At 42.4% G+C, this 26,937-nt stretch overlaps 1 protein-coding gene across 1 annotated transcript in view; it reads right to left on the bottom strand.

Moving 5' to 3' along the window:
- The window catches only part of NEURL1 (neuralized E3 ubiquitin protein ligase 1), a 161,484-nt gene that overhangs the window by 50,620 nt on the left and 83,927 nt on the right, over positions 1 to 26,937 (bottom strand). Inside the window, exons 2-3 of the mRNA XM_085307797.1 lie at positions 13,122 to 13,363; positions 6,955 to 7,276 (exon numbers count right to left, since the gene is read on the bottom strand). Coding sequence (XP_085163923.1) covers positions 6,955 to 7,276; positions 13,122 to 13,363 — 564 coding nt within the window. The remainder of the gene's footprint in view (positions 1 to 6,954; positions 7,277 to 13,121; positions 13,364 to 26,937) is intronic.

Raw genomic sequence — 26,937 nt, 5'->3', positions numbered from 1 at the left:
ACAGGTTCCTCAGTCTGTTCTCTCTGGGACAGGCCGAGCAGAGCCTGCAGCAGCTTATGGTGCTTGGGGTTTCACCAGAGAACTAAGGAAGGAGTAAAAACCAGAGGCAAGATCCTGCTCACAGTGCAAAACCAGAGCAACTCCACAGGTAATTGTGAGTTTAGGCTGGTATAACTGAAAATAGAGCCGGGCTATAAGAAAAGATTTCTAGACTGAGCAGTTCTGCTTATAAAGCTAAGAAAAACAAATGGAGACTTCGGAGTTYGAAGCAATCTCAATTTTAGCTCTATTGTTGATAGGGAGGGTAAAGCCAAAGTAATTTTGTTAAAGGTGTCTAACATTTTTAATGACCCAGAGGCCTACAGGGATAACAAAATCCTGTCCTCTGTATGGTAAACTGCATATTCAGCAGCTGTGATACCAATTAGATGTTGAAATGACAAAGTGCTATCTCACACCAGCAGAGACATACAGTACAGAGCCTGTGTTTAGTTTTAACATATGAGCAATGTTTAGCTGTCATCTGTCATATAGGCTTAGGAGAACAGGCCTTCCTCAGCTGGAACAGCTGGAATTGCAAGATTAGAGCAATAAACACTCATTCTTTTACCAGATCATATTTTTGCATCCCAAACTCACCTTCAGTTCAACTGTCTTACACTGGGGTAAATCCACTCTTTGTCAAGCTGTGTTTATGCAGGGAGAGGGGTTAGCTTTCAACATTACGACATAAGGTTTCGTAGAGTTTAAATGATTCTGCTGAGTATTTTTGAGGAAAGTCTAAAGAAAGCTGCAAAGTYTAACTCTCTGCTCTAAAATATTCTCTCCACTTTTTTTCTGAAGACTTCTATTACTTACAGAGTTATAACAGGAACCCCATCAGACAAACTAAGAAAAATATAGCTCTATGCTACATAGRCATCAGTTAGGAGAATATTTTTTTAAAAGAATAACATAGGTATCTTATCCTAATAGTMACAACAATCCAATAGTTCTAATCAAAAGACCAAATACTCTTCTAACACAAGTAGTTCTTTGAAATCTTTCCTCAGAAGACCATACTGCTCCATTAGCRATGTCTGTTCTTATTCTCTAAGGCCCTGTCTATACCAGAAACTTCTGTAACTAACGATAGCTCTTTAATTAATTCAGTATATATCCAATTATTCCAGTAGCTTTTGCCTTTAAAAGAAGTAAAATTAGGTCAAAGTATAATACCTTTGAACTAGAATCACTGTTTCCAGACTAAAAGTTCCTGGCTTTTCGTAAAAAATAGTAACACTTAGCAAAACCAAGGTAAACTTCTTAGTGCAAGCCAGTAAGACTTAYTTTTTCAAAGCAACCACTAAATCAATAATCAGAATGAATATTTAATGTGATACTTTTTTTTAATACAAGGCCTCTCTTTGCATTGTCTGTGCCTAGATTACAACATTCATGTACCAATATATTTATGCAGCACCTACAATTCTCACAATTGTCATGTTTCCTTGTGCTTTTAAGGGTAATATGGAAAATACTATTTTACAGTTTTTCTTGTCTGTGTTAGGAACAATATTCTAGCTTGTCAGAACTAAAGGAACTTCATAAAGCACAGAATTTATTTTTTTGCTGATTATCCTGTTGTTAAAGTCTTCATTTTTCTCYGTCTGGACAATAAGAGCCAGAATAATCTCTGGCCAGCCTGGGTTTGCTTGGGGGTTCTCCTGACACTGATGGGGAATCACAGAGCTGCCTTGGGGCTGCAAGCTAACTCTTGGGAACCTATCACTCTTGGAAAAATACGTCCCTCCTATGTGCAAAGCAGGGATTGATTAAAACGGCAACAGACGAGTTATTTATTAAACTGCTTTCAAATTTTTAGTTATGTTAGAGAGCTTCCTGCGGCTGCTATAGAGACAACAGCTACAGACAATAAAACTTTATGAGCAATTTAAATTCTCTCTCCCCTTAGGACACGCGGAAAACCAATGACAAGCAACCGTTTGCAGGTGGCATRTATCTTCCCTTCATTGAGGAGGACTCTGTTTAAACATATATTATTCTTTTCCATCGGATTGTCACAAACTTGCACGGGGAGGGCAAATAGTTTATAGTTTCCACTTTCACGCAGTATACTTTAAAAGTACACTGCAGTCAGATTTGATTAGCCAATTTTGCTTAGCGCGAAGCACTCTTGGAAGATGAGAGCAGCAACAGAAATGAATTCCTGTGGGCAACGGAAAATGAAGCTTTTGCACATGAAAATTAAAATAAGTAGTAAGCATGTGGTAAAGATGATAAGTTACATTTTTCAGTCTTACACCATTCACATCTGAATTTTGCCCATAAATTCACCTCATTTYGGGCTTATTTAATGTTGCTTCTAAAGGTACCCTGGAGCCAGAGATTCAGTTTACCCAAGAACTGACAYGGGTAAAGAAAGAAAAACATTTCCTTCCTTCCTTCCCTATAAAACATGCAATTTCCTTGTCAAATTTACACTAGCTTAAATCTCAGGAAGGGTAAATCTCCCTCCACGATCAGTTCGTATTTCAACCTGATACATTGCAAACATAAGGTGACAAAAAGCTAGAAAGTAGATCTGGAGAAAGAAGATTCCTCAAATATCTAATGTAATATATAGCACTTCCAGTTAAGTCTAGTCAAATCTGTATACACACTTATGCTTGATGTATATATTCATACAGCTTCTGCTTCTGCAAAATTTAATGTATGTACATTCAACATTTTTCTGCTTTCCAAGGTCTTACTAGTTTTTCACATATTTTATATTCCAAGAAATTGGTGAAACTTTGCTTTCAACAGGTGCCCTTCAGTGGGCCAATGTAAATATAMTTATAATTGGTTTTCTGATTTTTTACTAGTAAAAGTACCAAGAGTACTGTGTAATATCTTCTGAATAAAAACACAGATGTATGGCAGAAGAGCGTGAATAGAGTAATTAATAGTAAAAGTGTTTGGATTTTGACCATACTAGTAATGAATGGGACTAAGAGGAAAACCAACAGGTTGTTCCCTACATGTTATCTCATTCAAAATAGAGTAGGGAGGATGTGTGCAGAAATCAGAATTTCTTTGCAGTCTCATTTTTCCATATTTTTAGATTGCATCTTTTGTAGTTTGCAAGAAAACATACTAGATGCTTGGACTAGATGATCGCCCCTTCCAACCTCAACTATTCTGTAACTCTGTGATACAATATTTACTACCAATAAAATCGGGCAATTTTCGACAAGGTACCATACGCCAGTCTAACTAGCCAAATGCTTGGCACAAGCCAGTTCATGTGAGACACCATCATTTGGTTCCCTTGCGCTGCCATCCCTACTGCAAAGATCTAAAGGCCCCAGGAGTTAAACAGCTGGTCCTTTCCTTTCCTTTTTTTTTTTTTAATGCTTTATTATAGCAGGGAGAGAGCAGACTGCTTATTTTTCTCGGACTCTTTCTGAAGTGTGAATGAGCATGTGTGTATGTTGAAGTGATAACATAAGGCTAAGCCACATTTGTAGTAAATAYTACTTTAAATTACCCCATGTCATCCGGGAATGTAAAAGTGCACTTGTGCAAAACTAGCTGCCCAAAAAGGGAAGCGGAGCTGTAAACCATTCTGCCTACACGTTGAGCGTGTCAGCAGGAGAGTCACTGTATAAGGGTATGTTTACAGGTCACTTAAGCCTGCATCTATGCTGAAACTCATGCCCTAAATCCCCAAACATTCATTCAGTCCCCTGTGTGGGTGGAGGCAAAGAGAGCAAGGAGTATTACCGTTACTGACCACGGGAGCACTGCRGTCCATTTTAGTGTGAACCTGTTCACTTCAGCCACTTGCAAGGCAGATTTAAACCAAGGGTTTTTTGTTCACCCACCAGTGACAGCTGAAAGGTGGTCAAAACTCAGTTCCTGACCTCACTTTGGCCAACAGCCAGTGGACTATGCAAGCATTTTTTTCACCTGTCTCAGTGGAAAATGAAGCAGGCAAAGAAGCTGCTTAAAATTCTCTGCTTCTGACCACACAGCAAGAGCATTCACACCCAGGAACTCCTGCAACAGCCACACRTATGCCTAGGCACTAATTACACAAGAGTAATTATCAGTAGGGTTGATGCTATGGGTAAAGCTGTAAGCACAAGGAAATGAAAAGTTAAGGTGCATAACTATACACAGCTTCTTCGCTTTCATCTGTAGGTACAACGCAGTGATACCAGCGTGCTGCACTGTCTAACTCCAACACCTGCAGTGCTGATGGGCACAGAGCGCAGGAGAGTGGTGGCCACCCCGGAGCTGGGCCGCACAGGCAGGGCTCATGGTATCCCTAGAAGGGGTGATGCTACTGTAAGCCTCTGGCAAGTCATTTGACCTCTTCCAGATTTTGGGAAGAGACAGTCTCATTGCACTTGGTAATTGCCTCACTTTACAGAGACCCTAATTTTGGTTGGGAAGGCTACTGTGATACAGATAAGAGAATCTGCAAGTTTTGGAAGTTGTGACTTCCAGTGACATAAATATACCCTGTGAGGTTCACTGCAGAGATGGGAACTTGCAGTGACAAAGACTTACTGCTGTATGTCTTTGCTTTGGGAAATGTGAGTTTGGAAGGGAAGTTCCATTCTTGTGAGTCAGAGGGGAATATTCCCAAGATAGATAGAAGAACAACCACTAGAAATTGTAAAGCTCAGACCCTTGGGTGAAGCACACACCAAATCAAAAAAAAAAAAGAAAGACAGTGTATTAACCATTAGCAAAATAACGAAGCTCAAGAACAATAAGTCTCTTCAAGAGGAAAGAAAGAAAAGCTGAAATGGTATGTAAAATGCTAGGCTCTTCCATTCCACACACCATGCCAGCATCCCCTCCATCACATGCCCTGCATGCCATACCAGGCTGAATTTGACCATATGTTTGTAGCTAAGCTATGAAATTCATTTGTCAAGTCCCTGGAGTTTTTGGCAAGCTGTCCTGTACTATATGTGTGGCCTGCTATACTAAAAAATGGCATGCAGAGCTTTGCAGGGGGCATGGCTATATGATTCAGAGGCAACATAGTTGATTCTTTTAATGCTCAGATYTTCAGTGCTGTGTAAGAATGAATGGAGATACAGGAGACTCAAGTCGAAGACGTTTCAGCATAGCTGCTAGGATTAAAGTCTGCTGAAGGCTGTTGGAACGTGCTATAAATATGTATCTGAGCTCCACGCCAACTGTGTAAACTCAGAAGCTGCCCTGCTTCATTCAGAGAGTTTATACCAACCAGAGCCACAATTAGAATCTGGAACCAGTTAAATTAGAGGCAAATCAGTGGCTGGTAACAGTCACATCTTCCTTGTGAAAAGGGATGTGGAAGATGCTGGGACAATGCAGGAGCAGACAAGGGACAGGAAATCATTTCTTGAGCRTTTTGAAAGGAAGCACATAATCCAGAGTTATGGGCCTTCATTAATCAGGCGTAGGAGTCATGAGGTGCCAAATCTCACAACAGCCTGGGGGACTTTGAGTCATTTGTAAGCTCTTCCTAACTGAATCTTGAACATGACACATTACCAAACTCTAGATCCCAATTCAAATATCACCTTCTTGGCCAAGGAACAGTTGCCTAGTGGCTCTGACTCAAGCTGATTCACAACAAAAGATAAATCTTTCTACTACTAAAAAAAGGCAAATAGCTGCCGAGAAATCCTTTAATTCCTTCCTCTCCGTTGTGCAATTTTGAGTCAGTAGTTTTTGCAGTGAGGTCAGAGCCATTCCTCCCTCTACCTCCCGAACCAACATCCTTCTTCCCTGCTCTGAAGGTTACTATGGGCAGTCCTGCCACCATATTTTTTAATACAGCAAACAGTGCAGGATGGAGGCAGAATTGTCTGAAAGAGGTTTCATTAAAGCTTTCAGTATGTAACATGAAGACGAGAAGGTTTGTTGTTTTAACAGAATTAGCAGGCTAAAATACAGGAAAAGCCAGAATTTCCCTCAATCTAGCAGGATCCTCTCATCTCCAGTAGGAACTTCAGTTAACAGGTATTGCCTAACTTTTCCCATGGTGAAAACAAGACCAATGAAACTACTGTTACCTGTAAAAGTGCCCCAGCAACACTGCAAAGCCAACTCTAGGTTTGCATGCTGACATCTCAGGTTCCCCACTAAGCTAGCTGTCCACTGAGCTGGATCCTCAGTAACTCCTTCTGGTTGGTGTAAGATCTATATGTTCAGATACCCTGAACCTTGACAGTGCACATYTGGAACCAGATTGACTCCTCAGGAGTACCAAACTGCTTCAGTTTCAAGTAAGTATGGCAGAAGACACAAGCACTCAGCACTCAGCTCCAACCGCATTTCCAGTCTTCAGGCTTCAGAGGATGAATCAAACTCCTCTGCACAAGTCCTGCCYTGTGAAAGCAACATCCTAACAAAACCGGCAATAGCTTCTCATAGGTTATTTGGAATAGATACATATTACAAATCTGCCCACTAACCCAGCCTGAAAATCATAGTAGTGCCATATCTAGGAAGGAATTATTCATAAAGTGTAAAATGCACTTCCCCACCTTGGCTTGCGGGAAACAGCAAGTAAGATAAAAAGCAAGTTTTACAAAGTATATTCCACRCTCCAGAATATGTTCCAATATAGTTTAGTTAGCACATGATCTCTCAGCAGAACTCTATTTATCTACAGATGGTGTCTAGTGATATATCATAGTTGTTGTTTCCCACTGTCCCACTTGTGTGGTATTCACATGCTAAACTCTAAACACCAGTTATTCTTGGCTCAGATTGTGAGATGCTCTGAGAAGGAATAACATCTTCCTCCCTTCCTCTGTCCCACCTCAGACTCAGTGCAGCAAGCTGGACGGACAACATCAGGCTGGGCCATCACAGGGGACAGGACAGCACCATTCCTCCTGCCTAGGATCCGGGTACGAACCCCACGTTACCTGGCTGTACCTCCCGAAACGCACTTACCTAAGAGCTGCACGCCACGGGTGAGTCCGTAGACATCGATCAAAGCCCAGAGGGGTTCTGCTGTCCTCACCCCGCTGAAGAACAGCATCGCAGCGGAGTCGTTCACCCGATAGAAAACCCGTCCCTTCTTGTCTACCCAGAACGCTATGATGTTTCCTTCATTCGCAAACTCTTCTGGCAGAGCCTTGGCCCAGAAACCGCTTTGGGAAACCAAGTCGGGACACGCGTACTTCGGCAGGGTATCAGGGTTAATCCTGGATGGATCCTTGGAAGTAAACCCAAGTCGGAGAGCCCCACTCCAGCAACATTGCTTTTTAGTGATCTGCAAAGATAACAGCAGCAATAACAGCACTTGGCACTCAAGTGTGTATTTACACACTGCAGGCTCCATGCTATCAAGCACTGAGGGCCACTGCACAGCTCTGAGTGCTGGGAGAACCTTAGGATGAGTCCACTAGATTCAAGAAACATTCTACCCACCACCAAAACACTGTTGCAGTTATTTTAAATGCAAGTAGCAATGCTGCACACTAAAGAGAAAATGCTAATATTTTAAAAARTCAAATTAAATCTATGGGGAGAGATAAAATGTAATTACAGCTGCATTATGATTYACTTCTGTTTCTAGGGTAATTCCTTTTGGCCTAAGAACCATCCCCTTGCAAMATGTGCCAAGAAACAGCCACAAGATCTTATATCTCAGCTAAGACAGCACCTACAGCAGCATAGCCCTYCCTACCGTGGTGCTCGGACAGCAGGGTTTCTCATGACCTGAGGGAGAAGCACTGACTCCACAGCTGCAGTCACCACCATAGGGTTTTCTAGGTTTCCCAGCCAAGTAAAAGACAATCTTGCTCTTGTTTAGCTTGTCAGATTGGATGAAATCACAACTTTGCCATAGATAACTTGTGTGCAAAAAACATAACTTAAGGTATTTAAGTATATTAAACGCACAATTAGAAGACAATGACAGATGTTGTCTTATGTCTGGGAAAAACCTACTCACTTCAACTGTGACTTGTTTTCCAGGATATGTTGTGCGTGTCTGGGGAAAACCTGTTCACTTTGGCTATAAGTGTTTTTTCAGGACATGTTGTACACATCCATACTCCATCTGTCAGTATGTGGTATGTCAGTATGGATCCAGCAAAGATCTGGGTCCAGGATAGCTACTTTGCATCAGTTGACACATAATAGGTGTCTTTGTTCATTCATTGTTCTGCAGCAAACATACGACTGAAATGTCCAACAGTTGGAGGACCAACTGGAGACCACACTATTGCAACAAGGTTGCCAAAAGATGACTTTTTGGAAAGCTAAATTCATCTCTCATCACTGCAGTGATTTTTTTCCAGCAAATTTGGTGACAACCTCAAATAACTTCAACCTAGAAGTCTCCTTGAACTAGAAAATGAATAACATACTCCAAAATCAACGGACAAGACCCATGGAGAAAAAGCCTTATGGCCTAAATTTTTGGTCGTGTTGACYGTTTGTCATTACAGTGAAGACCTAAAAGAGCAAGCAGTAAAACTTGCAGAAGCATAACCTCTAGYGGAGAGGCCTCCCTGCTGTCCAGCTATGAAATACAACATGACAGACCATCCTGCAGAGTAGGACRGCAGTCCAGGATGGCTCACATGTGCCTCTGAAGCCTTGAGAGGGAGGACAACACTTAAAAAAGGGACAGAGCATACAACAAAGTTTGGTCAGTACCAAGAGTGGAAAGGTGGAATTTGTCAGGAGTCCAGCCCCGAGGCAAATGGCAGACCTTCGGCCATGACTTGGGCACAGGGTTGGCAGCTCTGACACCCACTGCAACTGTCAGTTTCAGGCTGCAGTAAGAAGGGTTGCACAGGAGTCTGTCCTCCCAGCTAGGACAGAATTGCCCATATGATATTTTTTCAGGTAAATGACATCTTCAGGCACCTCTGCAAGTGCTAGATAACAGCTTCTTGGACTTGGAAACATCTCTAGCTGTGGAAAAGCCCAAAGATGCAGCTATCTTAGAAGAGGACCCAACTAAAGTGGAATGAGTTATTTTCCAAATGTGATCTGGGAGGAATTGCAGGAATGGATGTTGTGCACAAAAGCCTAGGTTGCAGCTCTTCATGTCCCAGCCTGGAAGCTGGAAGCACAGGATTTTATACAAGGGATTCTTTGAGATATGCTTCTTTGGATTTCTGAATTCTCTTCTAATAACATTTATAAATATTGCATTATTCTTTCACGTGTTCCTCTCCAAGGCAAATCCGGAACATATGCCCTTGTGGGCATAACAGTCTCACAACAAAGACATTGTTCAAAGCCTAGAGATGTCTGCTTTATAATTAAAGTATCAGAGAAAATAACTCAGGGCAAAAGAAGAGAAGAGGAAAAGAAAAAGAAAAAAAGAAAAAGAAAAAGAAAAAAAGAAAAAGAAAAAAAGAAAAAGAAAAAAAGAAAAAGAAAAAAAGAAAAAGAAAAAAAGAAAAAGAAAAAAAGAAAAAGAAAAAAAGAAAAAAAGAAAAAAGAAAAAAAGAAAAAAAGAAAAAAAGAAAAAAAGAAAAAAAGAAAAAAAGAAAAAAGAAAAAAAGAAAAAAGAAAAAAAGAAAAAGAAAAAAAAAGAAAAAGAAAAAAGAAAAAAGAAAAAGAAAAAAGAAAAAAGAAAAAAGAAAAAAGAAAAAGAAAAACTATCAACAGACAGTTCTGCAGTTAAACAAGTGTTGCTCTTTATTCCTACTCAACCTAGTGAAGCTATTTACATCAATCAGCACAAAACACTTCAGAACTGATGTCAGTCCCAGGAATCCTCAGAAGCTCCAGCTTGTGGAATGGACACTGGGGTGACACTAAAGAGGACCAAAGTAGATTTGCTGTTTCACATCTCTAGCCAGGATAGGATGGGATCATGCACCTTCCCCCCAGCGGAAGGGAGGTGCATGGGGCATGCATGTGCCAAAATGGGATATACACACTCACTCCAAGAAGAAGCCTGGATTATTTACTGTAGCAATAATAGTGCAAATCCTAAAAGCTCTTGGGACTGAGATTAATATGCCTCATTGTTATTCCTACAATGTACTCTTTCATAGTCTCTTGCCAATACTTCACAGCAATCACAGGCTGCATGAAGTAAATATTCAAATGGTAATCTAGGCTGCACATGCTTCATGTATTAATCAGCACCTATAAACAAACAGTTCTCAACACAGTCTGACCACAGGCAAACTAATATCCAAATTAAAATGGAGTGTAATGCCTGCCAAGAATTAGACACAGCTGGACAATGGAAACACAGCTTTGCTAAAAAAGGCAATGGTTAGTGATGGGCCAAATTCTCTATTCAGCAACCACTGCTAGCAGAAAAGCTTGGGAGGTCTACCGGGTACCAGAAAGGGAGGAATAGATGCACTTCACATCCAAACCGGTAAACCATGGCTGATTAYACAGATTCAGGCTCCTGCTCTTTACAGCCTTGTGTTACCTTTGACGAACTCTCATCTCATCCCTAGCAGTGCCCCAAATCACACAGAAGAAACCATGCTGTTACCAGTATCTCTGAGGCAAAGAAAGAGCAGCTCTGGCTGCACAATGGGATTCCCAAAGCAGTGAAGAAATCTCAGAATATACCCAAAATACAGCAAATGATGAACAGAATGAAATCTCGTTACTTCTTTCCTCTGMTTTTCAAAGGGTATTTAGACTTTATGGAACCAGGATGATTGGGTTCATGTTTAGTCTTAGTTTGTGTGAGAAAAACATCATGGTGAGGAATACACCAYGGTGAGATGTTTAGTTTAGTTTTAAATGGTGAGAAACACAAAAGATTTAATATGTCATTTTATACAGGCACAAACGATAAGGCATTTGTAGGAGGGACTCTGAAAGAAAGCTAAGGCATTTCCATCCATCCCTAGAGTACAGGTTCTGCTGAAGTTTGTTGATTATTCACATGAGACCTCCCATTTAGATTCAGCAGAAGCTCTGCTTGTAAATCCCTTGTGCACAGACGAAAGATCTGCATGCAGATTCCTCACATACGTTATGCAAGCTAAAATCCTAAAATATACAGTGATAAACAAGTGTGAATTTTCCTGAGATAGTTGCATTGTTTCAGCATGAGGAAGAAATAATCCAGAACCTTTGTCTACAACACTAAACCCATGCAAACCTTTGATGGTATTTTCAAAAACAAAATAGTGTTTTCATCGCCTCTCAAATCATTTTTCCACACTTGTTTTTCCAAACTGCTGGCCAATGTGGACAAAATTTCATTAGACTACGTGAGTCCTGCTAGGTTCCTAGCCTAAATAGAGGCAGTAAGAACTCTACAGGCAATGTAATTTAGCCTGTAGGAGGGATTTTCATTTATGGGTCTGATCCTGAAATCACTGAAATCTCAGTGCATTTCCAAAAGAAGACACTTTAGGGGTGCTGTGCTGGAACAGTGTTTAGTCTCGTACAGCCAGCAACCACGGGGCAGAGAGGAGGGAGTTGATCTAAAGAGGCTGAGACAAGCCAYCAGTATCATCACAGGTGAGACATGCTGAGTGAGGGAGTCTGTAGCAAATAAAGCAAACCTCACCGGGTTAATTCCTCATCTTTTGCTTCAGTTCACTTTTTTTTTTAATTTATTTTTCCCTCCCTTTTCTGTCTGTACTCTTCCCTTATACTCTGGAGCATTTTCCTCACCTTCATTTTCCTGTGGTCCCTCTGCACTGCATGTTCTCCTTTCCATCTCACCTGTGTCCCCCATTGATGCCTCGTTATTCCCTGCTACCTCTCCCAGACTTAATTTGTTTTTCGGGAAGCTAAAGCCATTGGTGGCTTCAYCTTCTTCCTTTCTTGCTCTAGTTGCTGGCTATATGGGAAGAAGCAGAGAAGGCTGATACGCTGCCATAGCTCCTAGAGCTCTGAGGTCTTGAATGATGGGCAACAGCAGGATCATTCATACTCCACTGCTACATGTAGATAAACCTCCTGGAAAACTTATGCATAAATGAAGAATTTACAGGCAGATCTTTCATGCATGCCAGAAATGAAAGACAGCTAAAGAAGTAAACCCGTGTTGTGCCAATGAAAGAAATGGAGTTAGYTTAGAGTGGCAAAATACTGTCATGCAAACACTGGGGCACAAAGATTAGAAAATATCTCTGGATGAAATGCAAAGGGTTCCAAGTTCCTTTAATGTTCCAAGAGCCTAAAGGGTGATCCAATTCCTAAGGAGACWGACGAATTTCTTCATCTGGAAGTACCTCCCAGCACACACCTCTGAGTGTACATCCTGCCTTCTGAGGAGTTGAACTTCCCATGGAAACTAACTCAAAAGACAACACAAAGGAGTACCACCTCCATCCTCTTGGTTGTAATACAGACACAAAGGAGGTGAAATCAGTCAAGGTCTGTGAGAAAAAACACGATGCCTGCAATGTTCTTTCCTTTGACCTGAATGCAATCAGGAGATTGATTCAGCAAAGCAGTCAGCAACTGCTGAAAAGATTCTTCTCTTACAAGGCAGCTGTGACCCCACTGACTGCTCCTTTCATCCTTTCAGCCTTTTATCTTCCATGTCAAGTACATGAGCGGCTGTCTTCACCTTMAGGTCATTTTCACCTACTTCTCTGACATCCATTTGCTGCAAAGAGGCTGACTTCCAGCTCCATGAGACTAGCCCTTATTGCTGTCTTGTTTACAGGAAGAAAAGTCCTTGTTATGGATTTGAACATCTTAACTAACTCCTCATCTTCCCTCTACCAACCCAGACCACTAAAACTTCTTTGTACAATGTAGGCAAAGTCTAGAGGTCCCATTGGCTCATAACCAAGGCTGCTGCCTCTCAGGCTGACCAGTACGGCTCTTTTTGTTGCTCTTTTCCAACGAACATCACCTTAATCTGCCGTTCCTTCTCTAATATCTAGGTAAGCTCTTCTGAGGTACAGTTCACCCCCTCTTCCCAGTTTCTACACAGTTTTGTACTGATGGCTCCAAAAACTATGCTGATGGCTCCAAAAACTATGCTGATGAAAGCAGAAGCACCAAAGATTGCGGATCTTTAAGGCTAAGATCCAACTACTGTGCTTTTCAAGGAAGGGAGAAAATCTAGTTGCAAGCTCCAAAGCCTGGTACACCCCAACATTCATTCACAGCAGCTACCRTGTCAATAAGGGAAAGTATCACTTACTCACCTTAAGCCTGACTTGTTCATAAATAACAATGGGTCTGTTGCTGAAGGTAATGGCATTGCAGAAGCTAGCCTGGCGCTTTACTGCCTTCTGTGTCGTGTCCATGATGATCTGGGATCCCTTTGTGTGGGGATGGAAAAGCAGAGGGCTGATGGACAGAGCTCCACACTGTGGRATAGGAAGACAGTGCTTCTGCTTGTGGTGGCATCGATGAGAGGATGCTGGAAATGAGCCACCTATAGAATCTGAAAGCAGAATGAGAAAAAAAAGGATTTAAAATCTGCTGTGAATAGTAAGTTAAAAAACCTCTCACTGCAAAAAAAAAATAGGGATACTTTGGAGGGAGACTGCAGAGAGAAATATGTTTGACGAATTCCTGCTCAGTAAATCACTTAGTATTTATTGCACATCTTAAACAATAAAAGGCTGTAATGACATAGCAGGCTYCCATCTGGAGAGTCTGACAGTACAGAGCAGGACATAGGGAATGCATCTCAACACTTGAAATCACAGTCCAAGAGAAACCAACAATCAGTTCTGAAAAATGGACCAAAGGATGTGTGAAAACAGTGTATCAAAGCTGTCACATTTAGATTAAATCTTCCATTTCTGGCGGGCAGCACCACCCAACCCACAGATACCCTGACAGGACCATTCCCCTTGCTCCTCCTTTGCAATAGCAAATGCTCCATCAACGCTTGCTTCTATTTGCCTTTGCATGCTCTGCATCCACACTCAGTAGATGCCAGCTCAAATATACATATTGCTAAGTAGTACTCAAGCATGACTCAGTGATAAAACCACCTGGATTCCCTCCACCAACCAGTATCCTCACTGATGGGAACCTCAGCTGAAGTCCCACTTTCATGAAGTTGATGATCAGCACACTAGGATTAGGACGAGGGAAATGGAGAGGGAGAAAGGGTATGAAGCAAGGAGGAGATAACATCTTTGTCCAACCAAGGCTCTATACAAATAGTCAACACACTAACACAGTCCCAATAGCAACTTTGTTCATGAAGGACTGGATTCACGGCTTTCTTTTCAGTGGGGCATCTGCAGCAGCTTTAACACAAAACAATTACACTGAATGCAAGTCATCTGCTTCCTTTTCCTCGGGTACACATACACACCATATTATGCACATATGTTTGAGAGAAGATACTCACAGATCTGGAGACAGAGTRTCAACAGAATAAAGGATTATTTCATGACAGACTAAGGGATGCAATAAAAACAAATGTGACCTTAACAATGTGTCAGTTTGCTCTGTAAAGATGCATGACTAAACACTATGTTTAAAACACTGTTCCTCAAATGCACAAATTATATAGACTAACTTCTGTTAGTTTTTGTAACACATATATAAACACATAGTGTATATATTCTTTATTCAAATTAATTGCTAACAGTTATGTCACTATATAGCTACTATAGAACAATGCATACACCTCTAATATAGTTCTTGGAGGTAAAAATATAAAGCCTGGACCCTATTTCTCCCGACCTTTGGGAGAGTTTGAGTCTGTAGCTATACAAGGTTGCACAATCAATTATCAGATGCATGAGCTTGAACAAATACCAACAAAAGCTAAGCCCCTGTTTTCTGATGGAATATTTTAACTCAGCCTCAACACCAGATATCAATGCTTCCTCCTCTCATCCCTTTACTGTTTTATTTTTCTTGCTTTCCTGAATGACAGTGCTCTCCCTTCAGAACGGAGCGGGGAGGCCTGACAAATAGGGCTGCTACTTCTGAAAACATTCATTAATGCTTTAAGGGAGAGATGAACCAACAGAGATATATTTCGTATTAAAAAATCCTGCGGAACATAAGTCACCTTCCTTCTCCTGTTCCTCCTGTGAATGGGCAAGGAAGAAGGTTTCACAGAAGCAGGGCACACGACATCAGGAGAAAGTAAAGGCTGGGAGGAACAGGCAGGGCCATGATGGGACCTTCAGGACTAGCAGAGCGCAGGGGAGGGGTGGGCTCACCGCGGGCAAGGTCCAGGCGCAGCAGCCACCACGAGCCGAGCCTTTCCCCTTCCAGCAGGCTACAGCCGCGGGGCAGCTCTCCCGCCTCCTCCCGCGGCCCGTACAGGGCGTTTCAGAAGGAAAGCTGGAAAACTCTGCTGAGGCCTCTTAGGAAAAACTTTCTGAGGTCATCTCTGACTTATTTAATCAGAGGCTGTCTGACGCCCTGAGGACAGGTTACATCCCTTCCCGTATTGCTATCTTTTTTCCAAACCAGGATAACCCCAGATACATTTACTGTGACAACCCTCCTGCAATCCTGCTAAACCCCTGGCATTAGCGATATCTCGTGCCGATGAGTTCYTCAGGCTTAATGGTATTTTGCAAAGGAGTTTCTCCTTTATCCCTGTAACCATGATGCTGCTCACTATCACCGACGGTCATGAGCCAGAGCCGACACAAGTGCCTGACTTAACAGGGCTCTGCCAGAGTACAYCGTCCCAGGCTGCCTTCTGCAGAAATGTCCCAGGCCACTAGCTCTCTCCACTCCTCATTTCTCAGCCACCTCACTGTTTCGGGTTCCATCTTTTTTTTAATAGGGAGAATGATAAAATGTAAATGTCCAGTAGAAAAACTTCTATTCCTAACTTTTCCAACTCCTCTAAAATATACATAAAATCAATCACCATTTCAGATATGTCACATATTGATGGGATATAATCAATTACTTTAGATAATTTAAAGTCAAAGAATTCACAGTGAAGTAGGAAAAACTCTTCCGATAATTTGTAATTTTGTTTTTTCACCTGCCTCTCTCCCAGAGTTTTCAAAGGTGCATATATRTGAAAGAGAAGACGCTAACAGTGAATCTACATTCATTTCATGCTGTCTATCCTGTCTGCTGGAAACAGTCTWCATTAATTTCAGTGTCTGACTTCAAAAAATCAGGGCTGCATGAAGGCAGTTAGATCCAGCTTGGCAGAACTGGTTGTATGAAAAACAAGACACAAAATCAAAAAAAACTCCAGTGCCAGTGAACGCCGCTGCGAGCTCCCACGCAGCCCACTCTCTAATGGGATTCAGCTCGCCTGCAGCTCCACAGTGGGGACAAGGGTTGCTCTCGTCTACYGCTAGATCAGGTTCACACCTGGAAACCACCGCTCTTGCTTTGTCCTAGGTTTACCTCGGGTAATTTTGGCAAAGCTACTCTCACTAAAAGCGAGTTTAGTAGCTGGTCACACACAGACTGATAAATTGGAAATATTCGCCTCTCTAGGAGATGACAGCACTGGTAGAAACCTAAGATGCATATGCTTAGATTAGCTGAAGTGGCAAAGAAACAGTTAGCAGGCGATAAAAGCAATGTAGCGGTGGTAGCGATCCCCAGCGGAGGTGGTGGCAGAGCTGTCACAGCCGCCGCTCAGCAGAAGGAAGAGCAGGGGAACAGAAAACGTGCCGAATGCAAGGGGCGAGCGCAAGCCGAGAAGCCTTCTTCCAGCTACTTCCAGCCACTGTCTCACACTGCGTGCCGTATTCCAGGGAGCRCTACTACCACGTTTAACCGCAAACCTCAAACAGACTTGAAATGCTTTCTGTGAAAATCTTTTCCATAGAAACACTTTGGCTGATAACAACAGCCAGGCCAAAAACTTCAGTGTGAGCCATCAGTGACACGTATAAATGGAAAGATTTCAGTTATAAACATGCTCAAACAATCACATGGACTAAATGCCAAAGGAAAATAAAGCGGACTCTCTTTCGGACCTACTTTGAAGCTGGGGTTTTAGGCTGAAGCCACTAAAACTCTTGAGTTTTCACGATCTCTCCTCCATGCTTGCAAGCTACACCTTGCGATCAAGGTCTGACTTTTGCATTGGACCGCTCACTGGGAGCGCTGCCTGCAGGACGGGCGCAGCTGAAACGCAGGGTGCTCTCACCACGCGCTCTGCRCAGATAGAAGAAACTGGCCCCAAAAGAGCTTCCCAGGCCAATAACTCAGGTGGGCAGGAGGCACCCTCCCTGCTCCCCACGGCGATGCCCGTACGATGCATACCCTCAGGGAAGGACCTGGAAAAGATTCTTGTTTGAAAAAAGAAAAGGGTATCAAAAAAAAAAAAAAAAAAAAAAAAGTTATGTGGCTTACAAATACCCTGGAGGAATTACAAAGCAATGGGCCAAACATGAAGGCCATTACTCAGCTCTTGCAGGGCAGCGCATCCGCTCCGGGAGGTGGAAATGCTGCAAAGATCTAGAATTGCAGCTCAAACGCCTATGGGTGGACTTCGGCAAGGAGAGGAACACTTCAGAAACACAAGCTCAGGAGCTACATCGCTGTCCTGGCTTGGTCAGCTAAAAATAAAATAACACCTCTGCTTACAGACTTTGTTCACACTGAGGCTTGACCTAGTCTCCACTTTTATCTCATTCTCTTATTTAAATTACTGAAACTTTTGCTGTTCCTAGTCTTTGCCATCAGTAACACTGGTATGATACATTTAGGGCTCCTGCAATAGGTTTATAAATATTTTTCATTATGTAAAAGAGTTGAGTAAAACTCACAAACTCAGATTTTCAGTTGTCAGAACAGACAAAAGTCCTCTGATTTCAGAGGAACCGTGCAAGACTGCATTAACTGAGAGCCTCTCCCAGACACTCTCTCCCACGACCTGACTTATCAGTCACCTGCAAAGGAGAAGGAAAGCGACTGCTCAGAAATAAAATCTGCAAACAAACAAGCGTCTGAAAGAAGGTTGAAATCTGAGAGCTTGTTCAAGGGCAAGGGTTTTACACGGTTGTAAAACCAGTCGGGCAAAAACACGTCCCCCCAGCAAGCAGGAGTTGCAACAACGCGCCAGGACCACGTAAACAACCAGTATCTCCCCATGGTCTCTCGCAAAARGTCACAAGAAGAAGATAGCTACAAAGATTTCCCTCTGTGTCAAATCTAGAGAAATACCACRAACTTCCATATGGTTGGGTTTACGCTCTGGTCCCAAAGAACAGCGTCTGCTCACTCTCGTGGTTTTCAAGATTAGATAAACTTCCATTTTCAATTCACACCCAAAAGCAGATGCTCTTTGAATTATTTGGTTTGATTTTAACCCAGAATGCAAACTGCCCCTTATGACCACAGCCCCCAAGGAGGACAATGTTGTCACTGTCCCACCTGCTCCCCGAGCCACCAGCACATGGGCCAGATCCTCCGAAATATTTAGYAAGCCAAGGCAAATGGGATGTTACGTGAATCACAACATGAAGCACTGTGAATCTCCCTGTCTTCAGTGCTCCACTCCCAAGCACATCCTTTTTGCAGTCCTGATCRTTCAAGACAGAATTATGCCCCCAAAACCACACACTTCTTTCACGTACATTAGCTGTCCCCGCTCTCCTGCATCTCGAGGCCTCAGCACAATCAAAGTGCTTTATAAAAGACAGCRTGGGAGCACCGGATGTTCTCAGCTTAGCAAAATGCATCCCAAAGCCTGTTAGGGATTTTCACCAGAAGTGTTCAYGCTCTGTGAAAATTAGATACAATCTTCACGGAATCACAGAATGGTTGAGGTTGGAAGGGATAATCTTCAAGGCTTGAGAGTTCTTAAATGTTGCAGAAAGCGACTGGATTTCACTTTCAGGAAAAGACACTTTTTCCAGTTGAAGAAATCTTGACAGGTACCTGTCAGAATACAGTCAAAACTAATTTCAGACTGAAAACTAACTGCAAAGTATTGAAGATAAACTTGGTAGAGAGCGTGAAACAAGTGGCATTCAGAATTGAATGCAACAGAGAAGACGACTTTAAAAGAGAGTCCAGGGACAGTCGGGCAGTGAGCAAGTGGGAAAGAGCATCTGGGTGCTGGTGGTGCAGAGGTGAGTCCTACAGGCAAACCACAGTGAAAAGAATGAACAGGGCAAAACTTCACACCGTGAAAGGTGAAAAGGCTTTCAAAACACCCTGTTGTGACTGTCATCAAAAGAGGCTGACAAAGAGTGCTTTATCTATCAGGTGGCCTTACTATAAATGTGTTTTAAAGGACTCTGGGAAGGAAGGAAAAGAAATCATTTGGGTGTGTAGTGARCGCAAGGAAAGCCCTGCCCTGGGGATATGCACGTGGCGTATAGAAAAGCTTTAGTCCTGAAAAAGCATGTAGGCATCTGTTTGAAAACTAGATGGTTACTAGTAGCAGAGGGAGTTAAAAAAAAAGAAAAAACAACTGAGAGATGAATCCTCATAAYCTTGCCTGCTTTTTCAGTTGGTCTCCTTTGGGGGAATCATGATAGTGAGATAGAGAAAGGATTGGTGGAATTAACTACACYGATCCTTTTAATTTATTAATAAAGTTCAAAAGGAGAAAACCACAACAAATTCTACACAAACAACTCTACCACAACAAATACAAGGTTTTGCAAATGAATTCTTAAAAGCACACTTCAAGATACAGTTTTCTAAAAATAAGTACTAGCTTAACACCAATGGAAACACAAAACGGCTTCCAAATCTCATTTTCTCACATGCAGCCTGACCCAGGGCGTTGTGCACAGGAGAGAGAGAACTGCAAATTAGTGTAAATGAAAAACAAGGGCTTTTTCATTACTTTTGAAAACATGTTTGCTGTTCTTGAAGGAGTAAGCAATCATGTATCTCCAGTCTGCACTCAACTCTCCTTCTACCTATTACCATGATAACAGCCCTACTTAGATCACTGCCACCACCATCAACTACCCATCTTCTGCTTATGAGGTGGCCAAGACACAAAGCTGTGCTCTTCCACAATGAAAGACTAYAGCTCTGCAGGTGCAAGGGTATGCAGCAATAGAAACGGAAAGGGTTAACGGAGCATTAAATCCCCACTGCCTGAAATTACGGAGCATCTTGGGTTAAACTTCAGTCAATTAGAGACTTATCTACAAGGTGGAGCTGAGCCAGCAGGTCAGATCTAGCACTCTCATCCAGGACTCCAAAACAAGTCAATGCCAAAATGTAACTTATTTTCATCTGTGCTATTTTAGCACTGAGGAGATGTCTCAAGAGAGTAGATTCGCACACAGTATAAGATTTTCCACTTAAATTGCAAACTAAGAGACAAGAGACAGGTGCAGACAGACCCACAAGTACATGAAAGGAGATAATACTAGCCAGGGTGGTGGCTGTTGTTTTTTCTTTGCCTTTTTTTTTGTTGTTGTTGTTTTTGTTTTGTTTTTTTGGTTTTTTTAAGATAGAAGGGTTTAAAGGAACAGATTGGACTTCACAGACATCTATAAGAAGGCCTTYCCAATGTAAAAAAGTGGGCATCAGAAGCCAAGTCGACTGCAGGATCCATCCTTGCAAATGGATCCATCTTTCAACACTGAATGATGGATGGTAGGGCATGGTTGGGTTGTGAGGAGCCTTAATAAACCCAATAAAAGAGGTGCAAAAAGTGGCAGTGAGAACAGAGGGCAGGAAAAAAGATACAAGAGGAGAAATTTGGAATAAATACAAGCAAGGTACGACTTTGCCATTGGCAGAAGAGACGGAAAATTGAGGCTTGCAGGAAAGGCTAAGTCCTGAAGATGGGATGCAGGCCGCGAGCGCAGCCCTCCCGCAGCAGAAGCCCTCCTTCGCCTCTCCCCCAGCAAATCCCCCATCACCCGCTCCAGGGGATGAGCAAGCGCATAAGTAAGCGGCCATATGGTCCGGTGCGCTGTGCAAGGAGAGAGGGACAAGCAGTGCCCCCCAGGAGGTGGCCGGCAGGAGCGGGACGAGCTGCCCCCAGGGTCCTGGGGCCCATGGAAAAGCCACTGGCAGCGCAGGCTGCCGACCCGTCTGGCAGCAGCAGCCGCCTCTCCCCACGCTGTTTTCTGGCAGCTCCCCTGAGCCATGCGGACGGCAGGCAGGGGGGATTTGCACGTGCCTTGCACTTACTCATTTTTGAGAGCAGCAAGACATTTATCTCTTCTCTTTAGATCCTGGTGATTCTTTATTATCAGCAGCAAGGCGTAAGTTAGATGCAGTGAGAAGGCAACGAGAAGATCAAAGGAAAATTGTGCTCTGAAAGCATTCAAGATCTCTCTCTTGATCTAGAGTAGTTTTGTTTTGCTGTGATCAGGTCAGGTCCATCAGCAGTCTAATGAGAGATGTAAAAATGTATTTATGTCTTCTAACAACAACACCAAAAAAAAAAMCAGATTAAGTCCAGTTCAGTTTAAGATCTAGAATGTTTTAAAAAAATCTGTTTATCCTTCCCTTGTGGATGCATAGCACATTCATACTTTAAAAGACATATGGTGTCTCAGCTCAGGAACCTTATCCTTTGCTAATATCTGATGCTTCAGGAGAAGGAAGAACAATTTGCATAGGATGAACGGCTAATCTGTCAGTGCTGTGGATGGAGGGAAAGAAGGAAGGAAAAATAAACTTTCCACGCTACCTCCTCTGTCCCCAGAGTCTGAGATTTGATAATCCTTATCTTCTCAAAGGTAAGCAGATTGGTCATAAGATTATGTATACTTTATAAAATAAGCTCAGAGTTATCTTTGCTTCTCTGATCTGCTCTGTTAATGAATTGCAGAGGCTGATCTGCAATCATCCATACATAACAGTATTTCCCTCATTCATCCCAACTTCTCAAAACGAAAGTTTCACAGGGGGTGAGACTTTGTTCCCTTTATCAGTTACTTTCCGTAGCGTGTTTTCCAGGAATTGGTCATGTATCACAGTCTACCAACAACAATCCTGTGAAATGTCCCATCTATCATAAATTAAGTTACTCGTTTTCTTCATATAGATCAGAAATATGCATAGGACACTGATCACTTTTTACACATGTTATTATGTGTAATCAAGTTCCTCCCAACTTATAATAAAGTAAATTAAGCCTAATTAATATCATAGATGCTTAACTAAACATAGGGCTGCCAAGATTAGGGCCAATGGCATCTCTCTCTAGGCTTTCTAAGAGCGCCCGTCCTCTAACAAAGAGCTTTAAAGCAGCTTCTGCTCTCATCCACATCCTCTCTTGTGACTGTCAGCAAAAGACAGGAATTGAAACAACAGTTCCTCATGTGCTGTCCCAAACAGCATGTCCTTCAGCCACGGCCTGGCAGGAGCTCAGGCTGCATGGACCACAGGCCTGACGCAGGGGACATTGCTCACGCTGTTCTGGTTGAAAGAAGGGCATGAGCCACATACCTGATCATCAGTAATATCTCAGCAATTGCAGAGATGCTGTACAAATTCCCTAGGAGTCATGTTACATGGTTCACATAGCCAAAAGACACTTTTTCTCCAAGTACAAACATTACATCAGTTTCAGACCAAAGTTTCATCTCCACAAGTCTAGGGTTTTTACTGTAGTGTTAACTGCACACAGTTTTTTTCTCTTCCTCTCCTGCAGTGCTGGGCAGGGCTATAATGAACAGCAAAACTGCTGCCCCAGAGGTAGCTGCATTTCATTGCCCAGCCGGCGTTCAGCAGAGCGCTCCCTCTCAAAGGGTTAATGACAGTTCACGCTGCAAAAAGTAGCTACATAAAAGCTGCAAATATTTTATGGCCACGTAGTATTTCCATGGCCTACAAATCAACGTAAAAGATGTTTTCTTCAAGGGGCCTCATATAGACTATGTTTTTAAAATGCATTCCCTCTGCTAAATATAAATCAGTAAGAGTTTTTGTTCTTCCAAAAGATTAACTAGTCTCAGTATTTTGGGATCTAATTCTGGAATACTTGTAGATATGCCAGTATTCTCTTCCAATTTAAATACAGTTTAATGGAAAGTCTATCCTGGGCACATTTTCCATGTACAGTGTAATAGTTTGGAAGTCAAAATATCAAGAGTTCACCAAAAACAGGAGTAACCTATCAATAGAGTAACCCATCAAGGATAAACTTCAGATATTTGTCAGGAAGAGAAGGAAGGTGGAAGCAATGGAGATCAGGAAAGAAAAAGAAAAAGCAAAACAAACATGGCAGATATGAAAATGAACATGTAGAACCAAACTCCAAAATATGGTAGGGAATGGCGTAATACACATCCTAAGCTGTGGAAAGAAAATGCAAGATAGGAACTGGTGTTCCAGACTCAGGCCTCTGAGTTAATTCTGAATTATACCACTGTAAAATCAAAGATTTGCCTCTAGACTCAAGATGCTGAATTAAGCAGGCTATTGGCATTGCATATTTACAATATAATGAGCTACATTAGGATGCTATTCCTTAACCTCCCCCTCCCCCCATCTTTTAAGAGGATGCTAAGGAGCACCTTGGAATTTTGCTTCTCCTCYGAGTCATCAACTGGAGGACCCTCTCCCACTTGCTGCTCTTCCYAGTGTGTAAGAACATACATTAGGGAAGCAGAACACGGTGGCTCAAGATCTGCTGTTTTCTCACCTCAAAAATCCCAGGTGTCTTGTTCAGCACAGGTCCCTAGTCAGAGACCACTTCTCTYGGGGAAGGACACCAGTCCCAGACCACAGACACCTTCCTGCATTGCTCTCTTCATACATTTTGGCTCTGCCGAGTGTCTCCCCAGCAAGGAAAGTGAGCAATTACACACTGGAGTAACACAGGCTCCCAACACAGGAGAGAAAGCAGGAGTATCTCTGCAAACAGAAAATTTGCAGGAATGTAATATGGACACTGAGCTTTTAAAGCTGATGTTTGTAGTCCTAGGGCAGAGAAYAGAGGCTGCTGGAGTGATGCCTTTATAAAGAGCCTGAAAAACACCCTGAGAGAGGAATGGCACCAACTCAACTCAGAGTCCAGCAAATGCTACATAAGAAAACTGCAGTATCCCTGAGATTATAATGATTTAATCCTCAAATGCCATCAGCTCTTCAAGCCAACAAAAGACTTGGAGACCAACATGYTAGGTAATCTTCAGATCACAGCAAACAGCACATCCTTCCTCAAAGAGCTCCGGCTCAAACATGTGGGAATTTAGCATGCAAATACGCTTGGTGCCATCTCACTGTGCTGAGAGGCCCGTTATCCATCTCTGTGCCCAGCACAGCCCCAATATGCTCTTGCCTTACAACAAAATATATTAGTAAGGCACAATATTCCTCTTTCAATTCAAAAATACCTGTGACAGCTTTGGCCTGAAGATGTGAAATTTCATGAGGCTTCATAGCCTTTTTTGCACTTTGCTGTTTGAATTTATTGCAAGACTGATGTGCGGATGCCCTCACTGTAATTTAGCAACCTGATGGGCCAGAATAAATATCCCAGAGCCTGTACATTTACTTCTTTTCTTACCCACATGTACAGGGTAGATTATGTTTATCATCCAACATCACATACCAYGAAGTTTTAAACTGCAATGCCATTTCTAAAGAATCTCAGGAAGCAGAGTTTTTTTCCTCTGTCTACAAGACAGTTGCACTTGGAGTGTCCCCTTTTTACCTCTTAAAAGTCATCCTTTTAGAGTCACTTTGAGGTGCTGCAAAGTTGGGTCCTTTCGTGTGTTAGTCTTGTTTAAAAATGTAGCGCCCCAGTCATATTTATTGCACACACTTCCTGTTGGAATTTGCTATTTGCAGAGTCCCTTGAGAGCATGCCTGCTCGAAGCAGCTCCTTAACCCATCCGTATTTAAAACTTAATGAGCACTTCTAAGATGTTGTGATTATTTCTTCCAGAGCCCAAGCAGTGCTTCACGTAGAGGTTCCCATTCCACTGCTTTTGGTGGTTTACGCACTCCTCCTAAGCTGCTGCCCGCCCACAAGCATTCGAGAAAGCGTTCGCATCCAAAACCAAGAGCCAGAGCTCCTCTTCGTGCTGAGCAGYGCCCAGCTATGGCAGGGGACACTACGGGGCGACGGGCTGGCAGAAGGACAGTGCCTTGCCTGCCGAGGCTTCCCACAATGGAGATCTCGGACCCTCGGAGGAGACACCAAGACTGCTGCAACGCCCATTCTGCAGCTGCATTTCTCTGATCAGTCACAGCTCAGGGTCATCCTGCGTCATCCCYCAGAAGCCTCCTGAGCAAGCTCTTAATCACATCTGTCTAAGGATAATGTTGATTAGCTACGTGAACGGGCCTGAGAGTCTTTTGCAAAAACCTTCTGGTGTTGATGTCTTAATATTCAGATTGTTGCCTTTTGCTTGCTACAGCTTGGTGAAAAGACCGACTGTCATGCAGCATGTCTTTTATGGCTTTAATGTCTTTTTTGGTCTGTTTTCCTTCCYTTCCGATCAATTGAAAAGTCCCCTCTTCAGCAGAAGAAAATTGCACAGTTCACATTGTTGATGATAGTCACTATAGCCTCAAAACTTAACATCCAGACTTGTTCCCCAAATATCAAARAGATTTTCATTCAATATAAAGTTCAAAAATAACCCTAAAGGAAGGTCATTTAAATATRTATCTACTAAGGCTCCTTCGCTCGCAGAGTTCACACCTTTGTCTGTGAAGTGGAAGCTAGCATCTCGTCATTAGCACACAAAGAAAAAATGCACCCGAATGTTTGAAATTTTGCTACAGTGTGCAGCACTGACACTGACTCCTATGACTTTTTTCCTAACTATGCGGGCAATAAATAAACACTTAAATTAGAGGTTATTACAGTTAACAACTTAGTGGGTACATGAAAATGTGCCTTTACTATTTGGCCATGTTTGACATTCTCTTAAATGTTTCAGGAYTAGAGGAACAATGTACTTCCTTAAAGTTCTCATCCACCATTTCATAATTCAAATCCTCCTTTCTTCTGCCTCTTACCTCTCCCTCTGTCCATAAGCTCATCCAATTTTCCTTAAGAAAATGCACAGAATACATGACCTTCCCCTTTTCTTGGTTTGCCATCCTTTCCTCTCCAAATTATCATTATCATCCTCCCTTGTCACATGCAGTAAAGTTTCTCTGGCACTTCCCTGACCTTATCCCAGCACTAGATCTCTGAATTTTATTCCTTTTTTAATTTCTTAAGCCCTAAATAGCCATGTTTCATTTCTTCTCATAGAAAAGCAAAGCAAAACACCCCCCCACACACACGTAACAGGTCCTGGTGAACAACTGAAGCTCCTCAACATCACAAAGTTATAAGCAGATGGTTGTATTTTGGTGGCACCCACTAGTTAATCTGTAAAGCATTCCTGCAAAGTAACTTGCACTGGGTACTAAGTGACGTTACACCACTTGATCAAGGTTAGTTACCRCAAATGGCATTTTTGAGACAAGTCACTTCAGGTACATAGCTGGGATTAAAAACACAGGAGCTCCACCTCCAACCCCCACAGTCTGGCTATTAAACTTCCAGACTGTCTGGTAGAGCTGGAAAGAGAGCAGCGAAATAAAACTGCCAAAGGGACACAAACCCTGCCATCAAGCAACATCTTGCTATGCAAACAGAAATGCTAAAAGAGGACTCTTGTCTAGACCAGCCAGCTCTCCAATAGCACTAAAAGTTTGAACCTATCCCAAATGATTAAAATATTATTTCTTTCAGGCAACTGATTTAAGTACTACTGAGACAAAAGCAGTAATTGCCCCCAGGAGAATAGGCAATTTTTCTCCCTTTGCACCAACGGATGGCCAAATTCTTGTGCATTCCTTCGTTAATCTGCACTTTCTGTACTAAAACCATAAGCAACATTTAAATTACTAACATTCCCCTCTCATCTGCAGTATGGAACTTACACCAGTTCAGGCACCCTCTACCAGTACTTAGCCCTCTTTATTTTGCAAATCATCATCTAAATCTGGCCTATTCAAGTCAAACATTAAGTTTAAGCAGGGAATTCCCACACAGGGAATAAAGGTGAGATATGCTTCTCCAGACACGCTCCAGGAGACAGGAGGAAGGGAGATTTCTGTGTTTCGCATAGCTCAAAATCCAAGCRGCACAAACAAATCTTGTAACGAAGATAA

This window comes from Rhea americana, unplaced genomic scaffold (genome assembly GCF_003343005.1).
Source record: "Rhea americana isolate MKP2758 unplaced genomic scaffold, rheAme1 scaffold_104, whole genome shotgun sequence".
In the NCBI taxonomy this organism is placed as follows: Eukaryota; Metazoa; Chordata; class Aves; order Rheiformes; family Rheidae; genus Rhea; species Rhea americana.
Note: the sequence above shows the minus strand (reverse complement) of the source record. Positions and strands in the feature narration are given on the sequence as shown.